Source organism: Theropithecus gelada, chromosome 14 (assembly GCF_003255815.1).
Source record: "Theropithecus gelada isolate Dixy chromosome 14, Tgel_1.0, whole genome shotgun sequence".
Taxonomy (NCBI): Eukaryota; Metazoa; Chordata; class Mammalia; order Primates; family Cercopithecidae; genus Theropithecus; species Theropithecus gelada.
In genome coordinates this window covers 57,977,677-58,001,458 of record NC_037682.1, presented here as the reverse complement: position 1 = coordinate 58,001,458, position 23,782 = coordinate 57,977,677, and the positions used below count along the sequence as shown (strand labels likewise).

The 23,782-nt window shown below is 42.9% G+C and overlaps 1 protein-coding gene across 9 annotated transcripts in view; it reads left to right on the top strand.

Moving 5' to 3' along the window:
* Positions 1-23,782, top strand: part of PPFIBP2 (PPFIA binding protein 2) — a 144,823-nt gene that overhangs the window by 71,854 nt on the left and 49,187 nt on the right. For 7 of the 9 annotated variants that reach the window (XM_025355980.1, XM_025355985.1, XM_025355982.1 and 4 more), the window contains 2 exons: positions 8,532-8,624; positions 12,834-12,947. In XM_025355980.1, the coding sequence (XP_025211765.1) occupies positions 8,532-8,624; positions 12,834-12,947 (207 nt within the window). Of the gene's footprint in view, positions 1-8,531; positions 8,625-12,459; positions 12,648-12,833; positions 12,948-20,216; positions 21,131-23,782 lie in introns of those variants that run through there. The other 2 variants (XM_025355987.1, XM_025355988.1) reach the window with 2 other exon arrangements.

The window sequence follows — 23,782 nt, the reverse complement described above, 5'->3', positions numbered from 1 at the left end:
AGAACTCCTTAATAAAAAAATCTAAGGGAAGTTTTCTTTTTTATAAGCACCTGCCTACACTCATACTGCTGGGATCCCTTGGTGTTGGGTAACCAGAGTCCTGTAGCAGGAATTGACTAGCTTTTGTGATCCAATCATTTTTGTTTATTTATTTATTTTGGTCCCTTACTTTTAAGGTTTATGTCTTCTAAGTTTCTAAAAGGGGTTGCATGTGAGTGGTGCTTCTGAGCTTAAGATATAGCCTTAGTAACTTGAATATCTCCCCTGATGCCCTGTGCCTGGCAGCTATGGTTCACTTGTAACTGGTTTTCTGGATTTTGATAAGATCCTTTTGACCAGGCAGCATGGAAACACTATACATTTTCTTTTGTTTTCTTATTCAGCTAAAAATACATGTCATCTAAATGGCTAAATAAGGCAGAATCATTTTAAGGCTTATCCAGGACAAGGTTACCCAATGTGCTATGTTCAAAATCTCAGCGTATTTACAGGCTTACCCAACATGCTGTATTCAAAATCTCAGCGTATTTACAGGCAAAGAGCCGTCATATAATTTAACATGCTCTGACCAGTTGGGACAGTGTATGTACTGTGGCCAAGATCCTGAAGGCACTGGAATTTATAGCTTATTAGAAGCACTGAAGGAAATGTAACTCTACCTGGCCAAGATGACAGCTATTGATATCAAAAAAAAAAAAGGAAGGCATATACATTTTGAGGATCCCAAGGCAAGAGCCCTGAGAAGCAACTGTTGGCTTCAGAAACCAACATGATGGCTAGAGCTGTCACACTGGGGAACTGACTGTCTTAGATTTTCCCACACTCCTTACTTGTATACCAATGACAGCCCTGTTGTGATCTTCCCCTTGCCCCATTTGACTACTCTGGAACCAACTCCTTCCCCTAGTTCAGTGAAGTACAGTGCCAGAAGGAAGTCTCCTGGGTCGTGCCAGTTGGGGAGTGCTACAGAAATGCCCTCACCCAGCATCCCTGAGGTGTACCACAGCACATGTGAAGGGTGTGTTCTCCTTGCAAATGCCAGCCAGGCCATAAAGCAGTCATGCTGCCCACAAATCTGCAGGACCCCAGCCATGGCATCAAGCACTCACACCCTGTCTAGAGCTCCATGGAGAGACTAATATGGCTATCCCGTGGCCACGCTACAGTGGAAGGGCTAGGCCAGGAGAGAGCATTGTCATGGATATGAACAGCCACTGCAGTCAGAGGGTGATGTCTTTGAGGAGGCTTCTGGGGGTTAACTTGGCTGAAAAGTTCATGTTTAACCTGCATTTGAACTAACCACTAGATTGGAACAGAAATAAAAACCCATGTGTTTATGATTGGTTATTATTAGCTACAGAAATTCCCAGTATACTCATTATAAACATGTATCTAGCACATAATACTTACAGTACACAATAAAAGACTTGTACGAAAGCAAAAAATGTGGCCATGAATATATGACTCCAAAATGTGAGCACTTTTTCAGGGATAGTGGAGAAGTGAACTCATCTTTGGCATTGTGGCCCAAAGGCATGATCCCAGGGCTATTAGCTAATGATGGGTTCTGTGTTGTCACTATCACAGAGGCTTTCTTTTTGTTTTGTTTTGTTTTTCATTTCAAGCCTGAAAGTATTTTGGTTATTGTTTCCTTGGGTTGTTTGTACAGATCTTTATAGATATTTCTTAGGCATCCTGATCAGAAATATTGCCCCCATTGTTCTCTTACACAAAAAAAGTGAATTAATTAAAACTTTTTGTAGAAGACATTAAATGATGCCTTCTAACTGGTGCTTCTAACTGAACATTGGTCTTTTAGATTAAACAAAGCTAAATTCATTTATAAGTTAGCTAAATTCATGTGTTAAATTATAATTTAAAAATCATTTCCTATGATTATTCAAAAAAAAAGTATTCCTATGATTATTCAAAAACTGTTTATGTCACACAGGAATTTTTAGAGCACCCTACTATAAAGAGCATTCTGTAGTTTTAGTACCACACGTTTTCAGGTATACTGACCCGACTTGACGCTCTCTGTTGCTCCATGAAGCATAATTTTTTCTTTTGAAAGGATGGAAAGCCTGAGATGAGGTGACCTACCTGAGATTACACATGGTTAGGTGCATCCCCAGCCTCCTAATTATTCTTGGTTTGTCCTCTTTCTGCAGAGAAGGTGGTCCCTTGGGGAGGAGGATGCAACAGAAATTCTGTAAATGAATATGGAAGCAACACAAGAAAGTCCCCAGGGATCCCCTGACTTGAAGTTCAGCTGGGCCAAATCAGGGGCACAGGAAACCCAGAGCTCTCAGCCTCCCAGTGCCCAGACCTGGCATTTGTATAGCTGTGTCTGACATGTAATTCTCTCGACATAACTTCTTAAACAGTTGTTAGATATATTTCTGTTATCTACCCTTCATTTATTCATTTTCTGATTCATTTTCTGATTATATCTTTTAGACTTTAGCTCCTGTTTATTTCTTGTTTTGTTTGAACTTACTTTTTCATATCCCACATCCTGCTCCCCACCTCCACCAACCCCGGTTGATGCCCATGGGCCTGTTGCATCTTGTATTCATTCCCTGTCTTAACCTTTTTGCTCTACATGGGAAATAAGAATGGAAGCAAACAGGTGGTGGATAGAAAGTCATCTATTCCACACACAAAAGAGACTGGGTTTCCTTTTTATCCTAGTACATCCCACACAGACACTCCCTATGCCACAAAGTAGATCTCAATTAGCCCCTGACGATAATCCTGGTTTGAACTATAGTTGGCTTAAGACTGACAGTCCTATCTTAAAAATTACCAGTTTAAGCAAATCAAGCAATAGTGGCAGAATTCCTTTGCAATTCAGAACTATATCCAAATAGCAGGAATTCTTTCCTACAGGTCTGTTTCCAAAGGAGTAAATTTTAGTCAGTTGATCACCTTTTGAGACAAATGCATTAACCAGAACTTGGGTTGCAAATAACAGAAACTCAGTTTGAACCAGGCCAAGAGGGAACCAACAGGAAGGCCTGGAATATATCTCTGCTTTTAGACAGCATGCACCAGGGATGAGAATGCCTCCAGTCTTTTTCTTGGCTTTTGTTTGCTTTTCTGTGCACATTTGGTTCATAGCTGTCTCTTGCTGCAAACCAGCTTTTTCCCCATGGAGCAGGACATGGCCACTGACAACCTCAGAACTATTGCACCACCACTACCATGCTATGTTCCCAAGTTTAAAAATTCAGAGGAAGGATTTCAACAAGTCAAGCTTGGATCAAGTGGCAGGGAGATGAGGATCTTTCTAAGAAGATGGCAGCCCTCATTTGTGCCACATAATTACAGTAAAAGCGATGATCTCAGCCTACTCTACACAAACAATAGATTCCATTAAAGCAGGGTGCTGAAGAATTCTCTGCCAAGACTGATACAAGTCTTCTCTGTTCCTTTTCCTCAGCAAGAGAACAAGGGGAAAATTCGGCTGATCTAGGGTTCACCACAATTCCTGATGAAGTTTCTTTTTTGGACCTTACACATCCCCTGAAAATCTCATCCCTAAAATGCAGTGTTCTCCAAGGTGCAGAAATCTTGATTTCTTGAGTCTGCCAGCATCCAGCTCTCTGTGCCTGAGGAACTTATCAAGAGTAAATTTCTTACTGACCAAGGGGAGGGATGGGAGAGGCAGGGACAGGACCTGGTTTAGGTTAGGCTAGTGTCATTGTACGGTCCAAACTGCCTCTTATGTGGAGACTATCCCTGCTGGAATCTTGCTGGTCAGCCAGTCCTCTCCCTCCTGGCTACTCACAGTTCTCTTTCTATCCTCTCCCTGCTGAGGCTGATTGACTATCATGATCAACTCCAGAATCCCAACCATAGAATATCCTGCACAGCTGATACATCTTTCTGAGGCCCCTCTCAGTTAGGGATGGCTTAGAAAATACCCACACCTTAGGCTGTTAATTGCTCAAGCTGCACATTAGGCTTGCCCAGCCCCAGCAGGGGTAGCTGTTTGGGTCTTATAGAAACAGACCCTAGGATAACCTGTAAGAATCAAGGAGATGTGTTGTCACTGTTTCTGAAACACTCTGGAATATTACTCTCAAGGCCTAGGGAAGACCTTGATATGACAACTCCGTGCTGTGTTTTATATTTGCCTCCACAAGATCTGAGTTTTAGAGGATGAATTCCTTGTGTCTGAGACTTTTTTCAACCTCTTGAGAGCAAAGCTTGATAGACAGAAGGGTGGTTTGGCTTCAATAATCTTGACTAAAGGTGCTCAGTTCTTAACGATATGCATTCAAGAAGCCCTTGTCTTGATTCAGTTCCATGATATAGGAGAGGTAGTATGTTTCACTGTGGCATTCTTTAGTCAAAATTGAAGAGGATATGGAAATATCTGTAGTTAACAGTTCTCCATAGGGCACACAGATCACATGGTTCTCACAATATTTTTAGGTAACTAACCTGAATTACAGTATCAGAAACAGTTCTGACAATGGAAAATTTGAATGAGAAGATTGACTTTTCCCTGTCACATTTGTAGCAATAACCATCAAAACAGAGGGGGAGGAAGTTTGATCAAATATATGTAACAGAGCTTACCATTGGCAGGTCTAGCCTAGTGGCTAATGTCATTGGTTGAGTAAAAATTAGCTCTTTCTTATATTCATCTGTGGGTTGAGCATCCTTAACAAGTAGAACAGGGGGTGGATGATACTCTCCTTTATAGTCACTTGCCATATCACAGTGGGAAACAATAGAAAATTAGCATGTAGGCCAGGTGCAGTGGCTCATGCCTGTAATCTCAGCACTTTGGGAGGCCGAAGTGGGCAGATCACAAGGTCAAGAGATGGAGACCATCCTGGCCAACATGGTGAAACCCCATGTCTACTAAAAATACAAAAAATTAGCTGGGCGTGGTGGTGCACACCTGTAGTCCCAGCTCCTCAGGAGGCTGAGGCAGGAGGATCGCTTGAACCCAGGAGGCAGAGGTTGCAGTGAGCCTAGATCGCACCACTGCACTCCAGCCTGGTGACAGAATGAGACTCCATCTCAAAAAGAACAACTAAAAAAAAAAAAAAAAAAAACCCAGAAAATTAGCATGTGGCATCCTTCAGAATTTGATTGGACTTTCTTTTCTGTGGAATGTTGGCTTGGTTCTTGCAACCTGACTTCATTCATGGAGAGCTGGGCAACTGCCCTATCACTGATTTACCTAATCAGGAACATGAACAAGACTTTTCAGGGATGCCTCAAACCTGGAATCATGCAGGGACCCACTATCTATCCAAGCCTTCTGTTTGCAATTCCACTATTAAAGAAGCAGGTATACTTGTTGACCAAGCAAGCTCTCTTTAAAGTAGAGCAAAACAGAGGTGTGTCCTAACTCAGTCCTTTAAAATATATTTCTCAATAAATTGGAATCACATTTTGATAACCACAAAGCTTATTATGCCCTGATGATGTAGTCATTTTATAATGCAAGAATGATACCAGAATGTGATTGAACCTGTTGCCATATTATAAGAATACAGAATATACAGATTCACCCAAAGGCAAATCCTTACCTTTGGCTGATGAGTATTAGCATTCAGCAAGACAATCCTCTTCTTGGCCCTGTTCTCAGATGCTTTCCAAGTTTTTCTCCAGGCATAGGTGGCATTTGATCCTGGCCTATGCCCTTCTGAAGAATGCAGTTTTTTTTAACATCCCAGTCCTATATAGATCATGAAAACACATGGCTCTGACTTCATCAAAAGCAAAGGCTAGTGATACTTTGCATTTCTGTCTGGAACATTATCTTTCACTGCTGTTTAATACCTTTAAAAAGCTTGCTGGAGACCAGTGATTTTGAAGGACCTGTAGAAGAGGAAGATGCACTGGGTGCAGGAGGGACCTGTCTGCCATGCACACCACTGCTGTATGGACCAGTATGACTGCTAGGAAAGGAGTTGGCTCCTTGAATCTGTTATAGGAGGGACAAATATCAGGAACCACTGTTCTAGGTCCTCTAACAGTGCTTCTAGATTTTCAAATATATTTTAATTAATAGAAACATTTTGTAGGAAACTCAAACATTATGGCAAAGTGCTCTGAACAGTGCCTGGCACATACTGAGCACAAGGTGCTTGCTGTATATTTACAGCACTGTGCCTGAACCGTATTATATTAGTCTCCATAGAATTGCTTTCACCTTTGGCCCATATTGTCCACTAGCCTCTGAACTATTCTGAGAACATCACACAAAACCAATGAGTTCTACTGGGCTCTGTTTACTCTAAGGGTGTCATCATGGGTATTGCTGATCCCATTACACAAAATCTCTGGATGAAAACATGAAGTTTATCCCTTGCTCCAGAATAATTATACTTCTCCTAGGCAATTGATTTGATTTTACCACACTGATCTGCGCATCTGTTAAGTTGATTGTGCTTCTCTTTTTTCATTGGCTGCTAGCGTGGATCTAGATTTTTGATCCCCCTTCTAGCATGTGTTATAGAATCTGGGTCATACATTTTATTAACTGAATTTCTGATTTCAACTTTCTTACTCTTTGTCAACTAATAAAAATAGTTACCTCTCTGGGTGATTGTATGGGTAGACCTTTTATTATAATGAAGAATATACTGCACACCATTTGAATAAGGCATAGTTGGTACAGTGGCTTCTGGAGTCTGTGGAAGGAGTCTTCCCTTTAGTCTTCTGTCCTTCATTTCCTGCCAGAGAATGGGCAGCTGCCAGAGCTAGGTGGCTCCGTGTCCATGTGGACTTGGCACTGGGGTTCTACGTGCAGAGCTTCACTTGGACACTTGGGTCCTTTTTAATTCTCTGTCCACTGGAAATCACCATCATATGAATTCTTTGACAAAGAAGTTGACCTGCTATTAAGAATTATTCTCCTATCTTTCCTTCTCAGGTTCTGAGAAAATATAGATTATAATATATTCTTGGATTCTAGTCAGAGGATTTGATCATGTGAGAACTGGAATATTAATTTAGCAACAATAAACTGCCATTAACAAAGAAGTCATTTGTGATTGTTAACGTTCTTAAGAGCTTCCATAACAATGAACAAGACATAGACTCCAGAGGGGCTGGAGCAGAAGACAGAGGTGTGGCAGCAGGTGCTGCCTGGCACAGCTGGCCTGGGGAGTGGCCCCTGGGCCTGTCCTCCGGCTGCACCTTCAACAAACAAGCAATGCATCTTTCACTAGTGAGACTCCAGGGTTTGAATGCAGTATGCTTGGTCCACATTTCTGTTCTAGAACTGGGCATGACTCTGTTGCCTCCCTCACCTATGCAGTGCATTGGGAAGGGGTGGGATGAGAGGAGGAAGGAGGTGCCTTTTCTCATGGTGGTGGGAGAGCCCATGCTAAAAGTTGAAATGTGGGGAAATGGCCTAGGACAAGGTAGCCCAACTCTGGGTCTCTCACATCTGCCTCTGCGCAGTTAAGACTTTCCTCTAGGGTAGTAGACACCTCCCTCGTGAATACTGAAGCACTGATTTCACTGGACCAGCTCAGATTATATGATAATCAGTTCCGCATTTAGCAATTGGATCTACTTTTTCAGACTGCCAACCTTTTAGGTGGCCTATTGCAGACCAGTCTGGTTTCAGTCTTCCATTCGCATGGAGGAAGGAGGTGTTGGGGCCAGCTTGGTGACATTAGCTCCTTCTCTCCTGTCTGCCCACAACCAGGTCAGACACACCCAAGAAAGTGACACCTCCTTTCTCTGCTCAGGGCATTTGTAAGATTCTGCTTCTCCTCTGACATTTCACATCTTCTCCCTTTCCTCTGTTTTCTGTAGTTTCTGGCTACCTGTCATTTCCTGTGCTTTTGCTCTGGCATCCCTCTGGCTATTATTTAAGTTCTTCTCAAGATGTTTGTCTTAGCTTGCTTCTCTCAGCTCTAGCACTGCAGAAATGTGACCTGCTAGCCTGGCTACCAAAGCTCTCATTAGAGGGTGGGATTGGGGTGGGAAGGGATGTGTGAGTGAAGGGCCTTGCATTTGACATCCTCCATCCTTCGTGCTCACTGTGATATTCAGGATGGGCCTCCATGCAGTAAGGTGTGCCTTGGCTTCAGGGGACCCTGGCATGAGAGTTAGGAGATACCAAGATCTATCCAGAAGCTGTTACCATGTAGTCCCTTGGTGTATGGCGCCAGCTCTCCAGTCTTCTCAAAGAGCAGACCCTCACTGTCAACATGCCTCTGGAGGCTGTGCCTCTGGCTAACCCAGACCCAACTGGTCAAGTCAAGCACTGCTGGGCCTAGAGTTTCACAGAGGCCCTCCTGGCCAGGAGTGAGATCATCCAGGGGGTGGTTGTGCCAACTTCCAGGGCACACCTTTCAGTGGCATGTGATCTGGTTCTCCTCATGGTAGTTTTGAAATCTTGTGGTTTCCTGTTTTGATGAGTGGTTTTGTACATATAATCAGTGAAGCTATCCTCACAAATTACATGCATCCCCTATTTCATTTCGAAGTTGGTAAGATGTTTTTCCAACCTTTTAAGTGTATTCTTTTTTTTCTGTCCTCTTTAGTCCCAGGTAAACCACCACAGTGCTGCGAGTAATGAAACTTACCAGGAACGCTTGGCACGTCTAGAAGGGGATAAGGAGTCCCTCATATTGCAGGTGGGTACTGTTTGGTGAGAATCAGCTTATCCTGTTACCTCCTACTATGTAGTTTCCCCTACGTGGAAGGGAAGCACAAGGGATTTTCTCTGTTGGAATTTTTCTCCTTCCAAAGCATATGTTTTTAGAAAAGACTTTTCCTGAAATAAAACATTAAGTAACTCAGGGGACATTTAACTCTAGACTTGGCTTTGGGGGGCTGTGAATTCATTCATTCATTGATCATGCACTACCAAGCACTTGCCTCTATTCACTGGAAGCCCCATGACCACGCTGATTTCCAGGTGCTAAGAATGAACAAAATGGGCCCTGTCCCCCAGAAGCCCCTGAGTCTTGTGCGGGAGGGGAGATATATCCTCATGCCACTAATAAAACAGAGCTGTGGGTGATATGGGCCTAAGGGTGAATGCTAATGGAATCAAGTCCAAATTGTCTGACGCTAGATCTAGACTGATCACTTTGATGCCAAATCCCCTCGAGCTGGTAATGGGCTAAGCCTTTGATCGCTGTCTTGCTTGAAAGAGAGGAACTCTAAAACCTTTTACGGAGAAGGATAGTCAAGGGAGCTTTTTTTGCTCTTGAAAGTTTGTGTGCCTTGGTAGGACATAGAGTTAAGTATTCTCATAAGAAGGCTGTTGAAGAAGCAGGTCTAGCACTTTGCTGTGTTAACTCTTGAAAATATAAATTGATTTAGCAAGCATTTATTCAAGGTCTGGTATGCATCAGATATTAATTGGTGATTTGGAAAATATAAAGGCTCGTATCCTAATCCCAGCTCCTTAAAAGCTTAAAGGGTGATGAGTTAGGCTAGTGATAGAATGAAGGGAGGGGTTGAGGGAGGCCTGGCCCCCACCCCAGGCTGTGGGCTTTAGCTTAGAGCACTAGGGTTATGAGGTGGCAATGTGTTTGTTTTCTCTCTTTTTACCTTATATGTTTTATTCTTTCATTGTATTTTATGAACATAAGGGTAATGAATGATTTTAGAAACTTTTAAAATTCTAAAAATTTGAAGAACCAGGTTAACATTTTGGCCTTTTTTCCAGTGTGTGTGTGTTTTTTTTTTTTTTCTCTTGCCTCTATTCTAAATAACTGAACTCATACCAAATATACAGTTTTACTTTGAAGTTTTGTGTTTTTCTTCACTTCATTAATTTCTTCATTATAAAATAATTGAGTATCTACAACTTGTGAGATGCTGGTTTTAGATGCTGGGATGCAGCAGTGAAGGAAGCAAACTAAGTTCCCATTCTTGTGGATCTTCCATTTGAAAGACAGAGAGTGGGCCAGGTGCAGTAGCTCACGCCTGTAATCCCAGCACTTTGGGAGGCTGAGGCGGGTGAATCACCTGAAGTTAGGAGTTGGAGACCAGCCTGACCAGCATGAAATCCTGTCTTTACTAAAAATACAAAAATAAGCCAGGCATGGTGGCAGGTGCCTGTAATCCCAGCTACTCAGGAGGCTGAGGTAGGAGAATTGATTTAACCCAGGAGTTGAAGGTTGCAGTGAGCTGACATCACATCACTGCACTCCAGCCTGGGCAACAGAGCAAGCCTCCATCTCAAAAAAAAAAAAAAAAAAAAAAGAAAAGAAAAAGGAGAGTGTGAATTGACAATAAGCCAATACATAAACTATTTCAGGCACTAGTAAGAACTCTGGAAAAAAGTAAAGCAGCATGAGGATTGTGTAGTAAAAGGAAGATCTCCTTTACAGGAGGAAGCCGGGCAGGGAGCCATGCAGATACCTGGAGAAGTGCATTCCAGGCAGAGCAGGTGGTCAGTCCAGCCCACACAATGAGGCAAGAGTGTGCTTGGGGTGTGGGAAGAATAGCAAGGGGCCATTGTGCCTGGAATCTGTGCCCAAAAGTGTGGTGCAAGCTGCCTTTTAGAGAGGTAGCAGGGGCCAGATTGAATAGCACATTGTAGCACAGATATTTGAGGGATATGTAATTTGAAACTCTTATCCCAATGACATGATTAATGAAAGAGTATCCAATGTAAGATTTGGCAGCAAACAGTATGGCATTGCAAACTTTTGAACCAGGACCCTTCATGATTGAAATAGCACATTCCTATTTAGAGAGGATTACAATTTAATTTTTTAAAGTCCTGTGTAATAATGCTGCCTTTCACATTCATAGTTTTCTAAAATTCTGAATTCTTGAATAATCCCCATTTAAATAATCCTAACACAATTGGGAAGCTGCTTACCAGTAAAGTCAGAAGTTGACCCTAGTGGTTTCTACTTTACTGGGAGCTTATGGGCAGACTCCAGGAGTATCTGTTACGTGATCACTGCTGTTCTGTAGTGGCCCAGTGGAGCTGGTTAGGCAGATTCTCAGCAGGGTAGAGCCTCTTGCTTAATGAACACAGCAGCTTAGCCAGACTGAATTAATTTAGAGTCCTTGGCCCAGAAAGTTTTCCTGGTTCTACTGGTAGAAAAAGGCAAATCACACATAACAAAATACTTTGTTTCTAGGATTAGTTAAAAACAAAACCAAAATCTCTTATATCTTTGTTATAATGTAACTCCTTAAGAAAAGGATTTTCATCCTTTTTTTTTTTTTTTTAACTTGTGTATCCTCCAGTACCTAAAATTATGCCTAGCATCTATTAGGGTTTCAAAAATAGTTGTTTTTAGTGAACGAAGGTCACATTTTAGGACCTTTATGTATTTTGTCTGGATTTCCTACATCCCTTCATTCGTAATACTTAGAATCAGCCTTGAGGTTCAGAAGGACCCTGGAGCTGAACAATTAGCTACAGAATGCTAGAGATCCTATAATTCCTTGAGTATCACCAACATATGGCCTCAAGGCATGGTATAGACCATAGAAATGTTTAACCCTCATAATAAGATTAACCAGAAAACATCCTTCACAAACAGAAACTCTAGATTCCAGCGAACAAAGCCCACCCCGAGAGTCCTGCCCTTTTGAAAGTGGAGTTAGTTCAGGATGGCTGAGAGTGTTGGGCCACAGGGAGTAATAAATAAACACCCACCCACAAAGGTTTGCGTGTAAGGTGGACCAAGTTGATAGAGCCTTTTTTTTTTTTTTTTAAACAGATTTTTTGGTTAAAAGTGGAATGTTAACCATGTGTCGACTCCAGGAATATGTTTCAATAATTCATTCATCGTTTGGGAAAATAAAAATGGAGATCTTAAAGTAGGCATATTAATTTAGATTAGTTCCTTTTTAAACAGGCGCTTTGTAATTCAGAAAGTTTATTTAAACACTCATAAATGAATTACATCAACTCATGCTCCATCTATTATTCCATTACAGACTGGGAAATAATTCCGGATACTCTATATGTAAATGGCAATGACTCTAATCAAAAAGGTCGAAAGGATCTCAGTTTATCAACTGTTAATTTCTTCACTTGGGGAGGACACTCATTCTCTTTCTTCTTGCTTTGAGCCATCTCTTAATAAAGAAAAAGGATCCTAGGGCAGTTTGCTAATAGAGAAGGCTATGAAAACCATTGTTAATATATAGTTAGGGCATAATTTGAATGACTTCCTGTAAATGAGTTTTTACTAATTAATATTTTCAATAGAGATTCTCAGCATTCTTCAGAAAGATGACTTTGTTCCTGCCACCGTATGTGTAATGTGGCTCCTCTATATTTATGACTTAGAGTCATGTTTTGGCCTGTGAAGCACAAAAACCTTTCTGGAGCCAAGTTTTGTCAGTGCTAATACATGCCCTTTACAGCCCACATTCCTTAATTGCAACAAAACACTCGCCTGATAGGTGAGCAGTCCTCACACCCTTATGAGAGAGGTAAGGTCATTGGTTAGTTTCCATGAAGTTTGGAACGCTCTTCCACATGAGGTTGCAGAAGTTCTGACAAGCCAGCTGAGATGTGCCTTGAGGTTGGGGCTGTTCTGGAAAAGGAATAAGGAGCAGGAGTCCAGCCCAGAGGCAGCTCCTGTGGCTGTTGGGTGTTTTACTCTTGAGTCTGTCAAGAGCAGTAAACGTGACCCATGTCATCAGAGCAGTGGCCGAGATTCCCTGGTAAGGTAAGAATCTAACTGGAGCTGCCTTCATTCAGGGCACTTCCTCCACCCGCCATTCAGCAAAAAGCAAAACTGTTCCCTGTGTGTAAGAGTCAGTGGTGAGGTTTCACGGCTCGCCTGCGGTGGGGAGGCTTTCCTGCACCATGTGAAGTCCCTGGTCCTACACCATTGCTTTATTTCCTGGAACAGGTGAGTGTCCTCACAGACCAAGTAGAAGCCCAGGGAGAGAAGATTCGAGACCTGGAAGTGTGTCTGGAAGGACACCAGGTGAAACTCAATGCTGCTGAAGAGATGCTTCAACAGGTAAGGGCGGGTGCACTGAAGGCCCTTGGGTTCTGAAGCAGCTCATGTGCTGAAGCCCGTTTGTATGCCCAGGCTACAGATCTCGCTGTCGTCTTTCCCATCCTGCCTGGAGGTGGGATTGGCTGCTCAGTGTATAGTGTTTATACAGCAAGTGAAACCAACCTGTACGTTGAGGGTGGCAGAGAGGGTAGGGAAAGGAAGGGCTGCCCTGAGATGAATAACCTGCTGAGCTGGTTAGACAGGTTCCGAGATAGCACTTTCCCCAGACCTGGTGCAGTGAGGGAGCCCTCAGCTGGGGGCCTCACCCTCATCCTGTGGGTGCCATCTGGAGTTTTAGAAAGTCAATTCTCAGCTGATTCTATGCCCCTTTCCCATCCCGCTCCACCTCTTCCTACTCTATATAGTTTTTTAAATAAAAATTACTACATAAATAACATTTTAATATAATGTAATAGATATCAAAATGGAAAAAATATTAAACTGTTCCCTACCATTCAAATAATGTCTTCTCCTTGTTTTCTTTTTGTCCTTGTTATGTGTATACATGTACTTTCCAAATCTGTAGTCCCAAGAGATATGCAATTTAGTCCTCTGATTTTGTATGCTTAATATCATATAATTTATCCCATTTTAAATTTTTACTGTATTGTCATCTTTACTATCACTTATAATAGATTTTCTTAGTAAAAGTATCAGAATTGACCTAACTATTTTTCAATTCTTAAATACTTTTTCTGTATTGTAAATAATGAGCTACAATTTTTTAGGAAGGGGTGTTGAATTTTTATTGCATCAAAACTCTTCAGAATTTGTTGAGAAGCTAATTAGGTTTTTAAATGAACTGTATTAATATATCTAATATTTAATTTTCCTTAAATCATTCTTACATTTTAAGTTATCTTGAAAATTAAACAATGACTGAAGTTTATGTGTGTATGCCTTATAACTCCTGGCAGAGTACTTGGCACATAAAAGGTGCTCACAATTACTTAAAGAACAAAAGTTTGGTCCTTAAAATGAGTGGATTCAATTAGAGGACTACTTACAATCTTTCCCCCAAAAGCACTAGCATTTTTTTTTTAATTGTCATGATCAGCATAAGACTCAGATTGTTTCTTGACAGCATACTGGTGAACACAGGCTTTGCGTTTTGCCTTTGGTCACATGATAAACATCTTAATTCTGGTGTTTGCTAGTTTGAGTGCCTTTGAATAACTTTATATAAATGTAAGTCAGTGTTTTTACATATATGTCTCCATAAAAACCAGTTCCAATGGCTCAGAAACTTTTGTTTGTTATCTTTTCTTTTTTTTTTTTTTTTTTTTTGAGACGGAGTCTCGCACTGTCGCCCAGGCTGGAGTGCAGTGGCCGGATCTCAGCTCACTGCACGCTCCGCCTCCCGGGTTCACGCCATTCTCCGGCCTCAGCCTCCCGAGTAGCTGGGACTACAGGCGCTGCCACCTCGCCCGGCTATTTTTTGTATTTCTTAGTAGAGACGGGGTTTCACCGTGTTAGCCAGGATGGTCTCGATCTCCTGACCTCGTGATCCGCCCATCTCGGCCTCCCAAAGTGCTGGGATTACAGGCTTGAGCCACCGCGCCCGGCCTGTTTGTTATCTTTTCATTGCTGATTAATAAATTACCACATTCTTGGCTCCATTTGATTTTCTACTTAGGTTGTGTGCCATTGCTCTTGTTCATAATATTCCCTGAAAATCTGACTAGCAAGAGGAATTGAAGCTTTTTTTTTTTTTTTTTAATTGAATCTTTCTTTTGAAGACCCAGGAAAGAAAATAGCCTGATGGAAAAAAATCTCAAATGATGAAAGTATTTTCAGAAAGAGTGCAGAAAACAACCTACTAGATTGTGTTTTCAAGTCTGCACAAGGTGTGGTTTTGAGGTGAGAAGGATAAGGGAGGAAGATGATGGAATGGTGTAAACAATCCAGAAAGAGATCAAGAATATTTGAATATGGAAAGGAACATGTCAGAAGGCTGATGTTTCAGGAAGGTTATGCCGGGAGAGTAACCATATAATCAGAGGTCAGAGAATAGCTGCATTGTAGTGCCTGAGTTATCTGACTGCCCGTGCTGCTGTGCCTGCTCTGCATAGCTCTCCATGGCAGTGTTTCTGCTCCATTGTCAAAGTCTCTGTGACAAGGAGTCTGATTGTGATGCCCTGTACCACTTGGGGAGAGGCTGTCTACTTCCTCTAAGCATCATCCCATGGATGCCATTTTAGACTTTTTAAAAAGTCATAAGCTCAGTTACCTTTTTTATTCTGTTTATTCTAAATCCTCTTTCTTGTGTGCTATGGGTTTGGTATTGGGCATGTGGTACCATGTGCTATACAAGTAGATGTCTTAACCTGGCATATTTTGGAGTATGGTAGCCACTTCTGAGCTTGACTAAGTTATTTTTCTGCTCGTAAGCTTTCATTGTGTTCTCTCAAATTGTCAAGGGTAAAATGATAGCAGTGTGCAGTGCTCCTTTCTTAACAAATTGAATTCAAGCCATAGGACACATCTGAGCCTCATCTCCCACTCATGTGTTCGCTGGGCTGGGTGGCACCAGAGCTTGAGATCTTTTGAGTTCCCAGATCTAAATCCAAAGATGAATGTTCGGCCACACATGCTGTTGCTTTCCTGATGTCTGTTTGATGCTGTTTGTGAAGACACTTGATTCTTGCACCACAGTGCTGATGCAATATCTCTGGCTGGACTATGTATGCATTCTCTGAGCTAGGGACAGGCAAACACTTGCCTGATTTGACTGAGATATCCTGGGCTGCAGGGCCCTTGGCTTCTGGTGGTAGGAGCAAGAATGACTCATGGCCTAGAGGCAGAGAATGGAGACAAACAATTGCCTCTTTCTGCCAGCCTCAGAAACCATTCCTGCCCAGAGCCAAGGCGAGCCTGCTGCTCAAAGGCTCTAAAGGAAATCCTTTCACTGTCTCAGCATGCGCCCTTCTGACTGCCTATAGATAAGGTGCTTCCTCTGGGTTTGCTGCTCCTGATAACCCTGCAGGCTGAAGACATCCTGTCTGAAAGCAGCAGCTGCTATTCTACTCCAGTTGACTGCCCATTTAGGCCCAGTAATGCTAGATATTCTCATTTTTCACAAGACTCAAAATCCAGATTTAAAGAGTTAAAGACGTCTGCTTTTAAAATATTAGCAGCTAATTTAAGTTTTTTTAAATGCTGTGTGAATCATAGAGTACATACGTATAGGTCAAGCCTGGCCTGCAGGCCTCTAATCTGCAACCTCTCCTCTAGACTTGGCCCCTTCCACAGTCTGGAATAACTCTAGGGGGACTTGGGGAAAGCCAAATCAATGAGCATAGCCCAAACTTTGTGCTTAGAGGGGCTCCAAGAACCCCAGTTGAGCTGTCTCTCTCCATAGTGTTCTCTTGACCAATGTCAACCTCCCTCCAGGAGCACAAGAGGTGAGGAGTTAGTTCCCTACCCAGTTCATGAACAATGTACTCATTGTATCCCCAGCCACAACATCCTCAGCCTGTCCCTGCTCAAGGCTGACCTCCCAACTCGTATCTATTTTTGTCTACACATGAACTCATCTAGCCTCCAGAAAGAACAAAAAGACCTCTCTTGGGGTTAGACAGGCAAACCAGAACCAACCAGAGCCAGCAAAGGGGCAGGTCCACATGAGCCCACCTAGATTATGAACACTTTTCAGGGCAAAATAATGTTTCTATTTTGCAGCCCATGGCAGGATATGGGATGGGAAGGGAATATGATAGCTACAAGTATCTCTCAGGACTGCTACAAGCATCTCATAGCTGTCAACATAGACATATAGACATACCTTGTAGCTGTCTGTATAGACAGCTACAAGCATCTCTCAGGACTGCCTATGGAAGCACCTAGTCAGATGTGGTCTTAGACTCACTGAGCATGTCTGGATTGCCCAGGAAACTTTCCCCATTAAGAAGAGACATTTCTTGGCCAGGCACTGTGGCTCACGCCTGTAATCCCAGCACTTTGGGAGGCTGAGGTGGGCGGATAACCTGAGGTCAGGAGTTCGAGACCAGCCTGACCAACATGGTGAAACCCTGTCTCTACTAAAAATACAAAATTAGCCAGGTGTGGTGGTACATGCCTGTAATCCCAGCTACTTGGGAGGCTGAGGCAGGAGAATCGCTTGAACCCAGGAGATGGAGGTTGCAGTGAGCCAAGATCACGCCATTGCACTCTAGCCTGGGCAACAAGAATGAAACTCAAAAAAATAAAATAAAATGAAGAGACATTTCTCAAAAGGATCTTTAAGGGAGGGACAGTCCGTGTCAGTTTTCACTGGTCTGGTATTGTCTGAGCCTGAAAGTAGAACTCACAGCACTGGGCCCTGCCTCTTTGGTCCTTAAGCAGATCAAGGCATTGCTCAGCTGCACACTGAGGCTATCAGAGGCCAGGGCCCAGAATTATACCCTAGGGTTTCAGGCACGGACCAGCAATGTTCTCGTGACTGGCTCAAACTATGCTGGTAACAAAAATCTCTGTATCATGGGGAGGGTTTCCCTGGTCTGTGATATACTTGAGGCCCGTGGTGGCATTTTCTAAAGTAGCCACTGTGAGCTCACTGGGGTCTAGTAGGTTCTGCACCCTTCTCTAGAGGAAGAGGATCTCTGGGAAGAAGCTGATGCTACTCAGTGGATAAGAGGTTTTACATGGAGCTGGTGGCCAAATGGAGCATTTTCCAGAGACTGGCCATTTACAGATATAATCCATATAAACAGAAACAATGTTCAGTGTCAAAACAACACAGGGAAAGGGAGCACCGTGGGGAGGAAGTAAGGATGCAAACCTTGTGAGGACATAATCCTGCTTTTGGGAAATCTTGGACAACACCAGCCTCTATTTCCATCCTCCCTACTGAGCCAGAGCTTCAAGGTTTAGGCAACTTCATTTTTTTGACTTTTAGGTGAGGTTGGGGAGTGACAAATATAGGGGATTAAGAGTTCATGGATATGAGTTTCTGTAGATTCGCTATTTGCTGTTGATCTGGGAAAGTCAGTGCACCTGTTTTCTTACTAGTAGAGATTGAGGATGACAATATGGACTCTGTATTGCCCACCTCTTACTTCTCAGAGTTATAGTAAAGTTATTCCAGTGTTATTAAGCACGTGCTATCACACGGTTGGGCATTGTGAGTCAAGACACTGAGCAGGAGGTCGTGGGCCTAAGACTTAGGCCTAGTAGTTGCCTGGTAAATTTCCCAGGAGTGCCTTTAAGCAGGTATTTCTATCTCAAAGAGAATATTAAACAGAGCTGTGTACATGTTCCGGTGGGAACACAAATCTCTCTGAGGTGGGTAAGACACTGATTCAGAAGTGAAGAAAACAGGAATTTTTCAAATATTCCCCAAAATTCCCTCTGGGGATTTATGAGCTAATGAGTTTCTTCATGCTTATCCGATGTGATGTTGGGTATCCAGACTACAGGGCAAAGTAGATACTTTAACTCCATTTTACAGATAAGAGTGAGGTTCAGAGAGATGATTGAGTTACTGAGGACTGAGTCTGGACTCAAACTCGAGTTGACTACAAGCACCTCTTCTCTGCACAGTGTTACTCATGAAAGAGATTTCCCTGCAAGACCTGGGCCTTTTACTTCAAAGGGCAAAGAGACTTATTTTTCCTTTTATGCCTTTCCATTGCCCACTCTTTCATTCTGGTTTCAGGTTGCCAGTCTGGCTGCAGTCCTCTGTCATTGGTCAGTAACTCCCTGGGTCATATTCCACACTTAAAGATAGAGGTAATTGCTTCAAGATGTGGCCCTTTAAGGAGAAAATAGGTTGAAAGGCAAATTCTTTTTTTCAGCTTTAGTCAGAACCTGAGTTTTGGAAAAAGGAAATGATGAGTTGCTCCGAGATATAAACTTTCTTTCATCTCTTAGAAAGAAGAAGTATTTGTCCTTCTGAAAAGGTTAGTGGCAGTTTTGTCCATTGATTTTTTTCTAAACATTTATTACCCAGTTTCATGGTCCATCACAGTGAGTAAAACAAACCACCCTCCCCCAGACCACCTCCCTCTTCATTTGCACAGGCAACCTTCAAACAATTGAGAGCAGAAGCAGAATGCCGCCTGTGAAGCCTTTGCCCCTTATCCTCAGCTCACTGCCTCCCCTCAACTTCCTCCTCATACACTGCGGTAGCTGCATGACTCCAACAGAATTCCACCCTGAAGGTCAGGAAGCCTTCAGCAGGGGGCAAGCATTGCCTGGCGAGGATGTGGGTGTTCCAGACAGCCTGGATCACAGTTCACTCCAGTCTTGAGAATGAGAATAAGGGCTCCAAGAATGTTTTCCTTACAGGATAGACAGAATAAAGGCAGCCAGCAAAGGAGATGGAGAAGAAAAAAGAAAGGTCAGGAAAACCTGAAGCAAGGAAGATGGGGTGGCTAGGAGTACCTTACATTGAATGGATGAAGGGCGAGACAGTTAAGATATGAGAAATGCAAGCTGCATCTCAAAGTTTGTACATTGGTTTCAGGATTATTTCTGTGCCCTAGTTAGTGAAGGCAGAAGCCAGGTTCAGGCAGGCAGAAATCTTATTGAGGAGTGACACACATACACCCACATGCACCCACACCCACCCACCTATTCACCACCCATACACACACACACACACACACACACACACCTCATACCTACTCACCTACACATACACACACACACACCCCATACCTACTCACCCACCCATACACACATACACACCCCACACACACCTACTCACCTACCCATACACACACACACACACACACACACACACACATGCATCTGTCCAGCAAGAGGACATGGGAGTTGATGGTGGTAGCTTTGAGTGCAAGGTCAAGACGGAAGTTTCTTTAGAATGTCAGAAATTTGATCATGTTTATAGCCTGAGGAATGGGAGCTGATGGTTAGAGAGAGATTAAATGCCTGCCAGAGTGGATGATTGATGGCCCTAACCTAGAGTAGCACAGAGCTTGGTAGGAACTTGCTCAAAGGCAGTATAGAAGTGAGGGAGAGTCTGGGACCATGTGAGCAGGAGCCATTCTGAGTTACCAGCTGGAGGGAGAAACAGGATCAGAACTCAGAGAACAGGGCCAAAGGCTGCTGGTTGACCAGGGAGTTACCGTAAAGTTTATCAAGTTGTATGGGGATGTATGAAGAGTCAGGAGGCTGAGAAATAGCCAGAAATGGGAAGGTCAGTCAGGGGCAATTCAGGAACAAATTCTGGAAGCATTATATCCTTTGATGGTTACTTTTTATGTGCACCTGGAAGTGTTCTGAGCTAGGGAACAGTTTTCAAAGATGAAAGAAGCCTGTAGAAAAGATAGCAATGTGCGATTGTGGCAATTTATCCTTGGAAAGGAACTATGGGCTTGCTGTTTCTAGACAGGGATTTAAGATATATGAATGAAAGATGATGCTAGGAAACTTTGAAATAGAACTTACATTCAGTGAACAGATGCATTTTATCTTTTCAGCAAATATGAGGAGAGATTATTTGAGGAGAAGAGGGGGACATGGTAGGGGTTTAGGGCTTGAGCAGAACAGAAAAGACTTGGAACAGTTCCTGAAAGGAATCGGACAGAGACAAACACAAGTTTTGCCAGGCAGTATTGGAAGATCAGCTGTAATTAGATAGCATAAATTTGTATGGAAACCAACTGGCATCAAGTTACTTTTACTAGCAATTTTTAAGCTGTGGAGAGTGGAATCAGACAAAAGACTAACAAATGCACACGAGGCCTGGTACAGGGTTGATATCCCATGAGGATTTTCTGCTGTAGGTATGAATACAATTGAAATGACTCACCTCAAGGTACAGAGTGGATAAGGAGAACAATGTTGCTTCAAGGAAGTTGATAAGCCAGGAAAATAGAGTTACTAAGTAACTAGTGGCCACAGAAGAACTTAGAGGTTGAGTGAGCAAGTGGGACAGATGAAAGGTCAGAAGATTGTGGCCAGAGAGAATTTCAGAGCTGAAGATTTTAGAAGCAAAGCAAACACATTCTGGATACACGTGAGATCCAAGTTGTGACTGTGCTGCTGAAACGCTGAACGAAATGGAAAGCAAAGCCTATTGGAGCTGAGGTCAAAGAATGTGAAGCCAGAGTGGATGCTGAATGGAAAAATTAATAACAAGGATGTGGAAGCTATTGAGGAGGTGGAATGCGCCTAAAGTAGGTAGAAAATCTGTTGATCAAGAAAAAAGCCTGAAGGAAGCGGGTTAGTTCCTTCGGTTTGGGGAGAATGTGGTATAAGTGAAGAGCACTGCCTTACAATAGGAGGATAGATGTGGATGGTCGGGGGGCCAAATAATGGGTTGGAAGCAGCCCTGGAATATAGGGAGCACAGTGTTCTGTAAGTTGGGCTGGTAGAAGCTGAGTGGTCTCCATCTGAAATGACTGGAAAGAATGTGTAATATTGTTGAAAGCACAAGATTCACTTTATGTTGGAAGTAGAAGGAGCAGTTGAGGATGTAGGATAAGTTAACTCCTATTAAAACACACATTTTAGAGATCACAGTTCATAATAGTGGCTAAGGGCCTTGCTGGATCTGGAGATGGGGAAGTAGAGCTGGACTGGGATAAGTTTGTTGAAGGCGATTTTGAGTTTAGGGACCAGAACAGTAATTATGACAGGGACAAGGGGAAGATGATCATGAAAGGTCGAAGCACATGCTAATAGATATAAGCTGAAGAGAATAAGTAATGTTCTATTATCAGTGAACTATATGAAATTAAGCAACCTCCGGTTTCTTTTTTTTTTTTTTTTGAGACGGAGTCTTGCTCAGTCACCCAGGCTGGAGTGCGGTGGCATGATCTCGGCTCTCTGCAAGCTCTGCCTCCCGGGTTCACGCCATTTTCCTGCCTCACCCTCCAGAGTAGCTGGGACTACAGGCGCCCGTCACTATACCCAGCTAGTTTTGTATTTTTAGTAGGGACGGGGTTTCACCGTGTTAGCCAGGATGGTCTCGATCTCCTGACCTCGTGATCCGCCCGTCTCGGCCTCCCAAAGTGCTGGGATTACAGGCGTGAACCACCGCGCCCGGCCACAACCTCAGGTTTCTAATTAAAATGTTAGTGTGTCCAATTGTGAATGTCTATTTGGAATGTTAGTGTGACTAATTCAAACACTGGCATGACCAATTGGAATGGCTATTGGAACTAGTGAAAATATTGTCTTCATCAGCTGGAACATTGGTATGACCAATCACAACCTGGTAGTTAAAATAGGGATTTTGGCCATGATGGAAGCAGAGTAGACTCTTAGCTTTCAAAAGAGATATATTGTGAAACTTTTAAAAATCACATCAAAGCAATATTTTGAATGCTGATCAGAAGACAAAACTGCGTGAATATCTTTTTTTTTTTTTTTTTTTTTTTAAGACAGGGTCTCACTGTGTCACCTAGGCTGGAGTACTATGGCATGATCACAGCTCACTGCAGCCTCAACCTCCCAGGTTCAATCAGTCCTCCCACCTCAGCCTCTCAAGTAGCTGGGACTATAGGCCCGTGCCACTACGGGTGCCAATTTTTTTTTTTTTTTTTTTTGTAGAGACAGGGTTCCACTATGTTGCCTAGGCAGATTTCAGACTCCTGGGGGCTCAAATGATCCACCTACCTCAGCCTCCCAAAGTGCTAGGATTACAGGCATGAGCCACTGTGCCCAGGCTAAGCATCATCTTAAGATGTTCAAGTACTCAACAGGGGCTTTGTTTTATTAGTAACTGTCATGTGTCTAGGCACTGGCATCTGGTAGGTGTTTAAAAACATATTTGTTGAATGAAAGAATGAAGTCTCATGGAGGATGTTTTTTCCCTGAGATCTTAGTAGTCTAAAGACATTTTCTTGTGGACCTTGACCTGTGCACTTGTTCCTTTTCCCCTTTGCTTTGGCAGCTGGGAGGCTCACACGTACATTATAGTCTATCTCTAGCTGTTTATAGAGGTTTATGGCATAGATTTTCTACTGACTGTAACTCTGACTTTAACTTATTTTCCTACCTGCTTTAATTTTTATGATTTATTTTTTAACTTGAAAATATCTATTTTGCAAACTGCCTAAAAACATTTTGGGAACAAGGTGGGTAGGCAGAAGGATAGAGAACTAGAGAATGAGGTAATAAAGGAAGAGAGGGAGGTAGGGAAAGGAAAGAAGGGGAAGAGAATAGGTGGTGTGGGGGATGATTACATCTTAAGATACTCATGTACTCAAGACTCGGAGAACTTACTGTGTGTGCCCTCACACTCAGGGAAGAACTGCTTAAGGCCCTTTGTGGCCTGCATAGCCTTAGCACTAGGCCCTGATAGGTAGTATGTGCTCAATGAAGTCTTGGCAATTTGAGTGGACATTTCCTGGGCTCACTGAATGTTTGTTGATTGCCTATTTTAGCGTGCTTTTTTTAAATGTCTCTTAAAATGCTTGGACTTCTTTCTCTGTTTGAGAAACTGTGTAATACAATAGACTAAAATGAGTTCTGGGGTCAAACAGAGTTTTGTTTGAAAACTAACTCTGCTGGCCGGGCGTGGTGGTTCACGCCTATAATCCCAGCACTTTGGGAGGCTGAGGCGGGTGAATTACTGGAGATCAGGAGTTCAAGACCAGCCTGGCCAACATGGTGAAAGCCAGTCTCTACTAAAAATACAAAATTAGCTGGGTGTGGTGGTGGGCACCTGTAATCCTGGCTACTCAGGAGGCTGAGGCAGGAGAATCGCTTGAACCCGGGAGGTGGAGCTTGTGGTGAGCCAAGATCGTGCCATTGTACTCCAGCCTGGGCAAAAAGAGTGAAACTCCATCTCAAAAAAAAAAAAAAAAGGCTGGGCGCGGTGG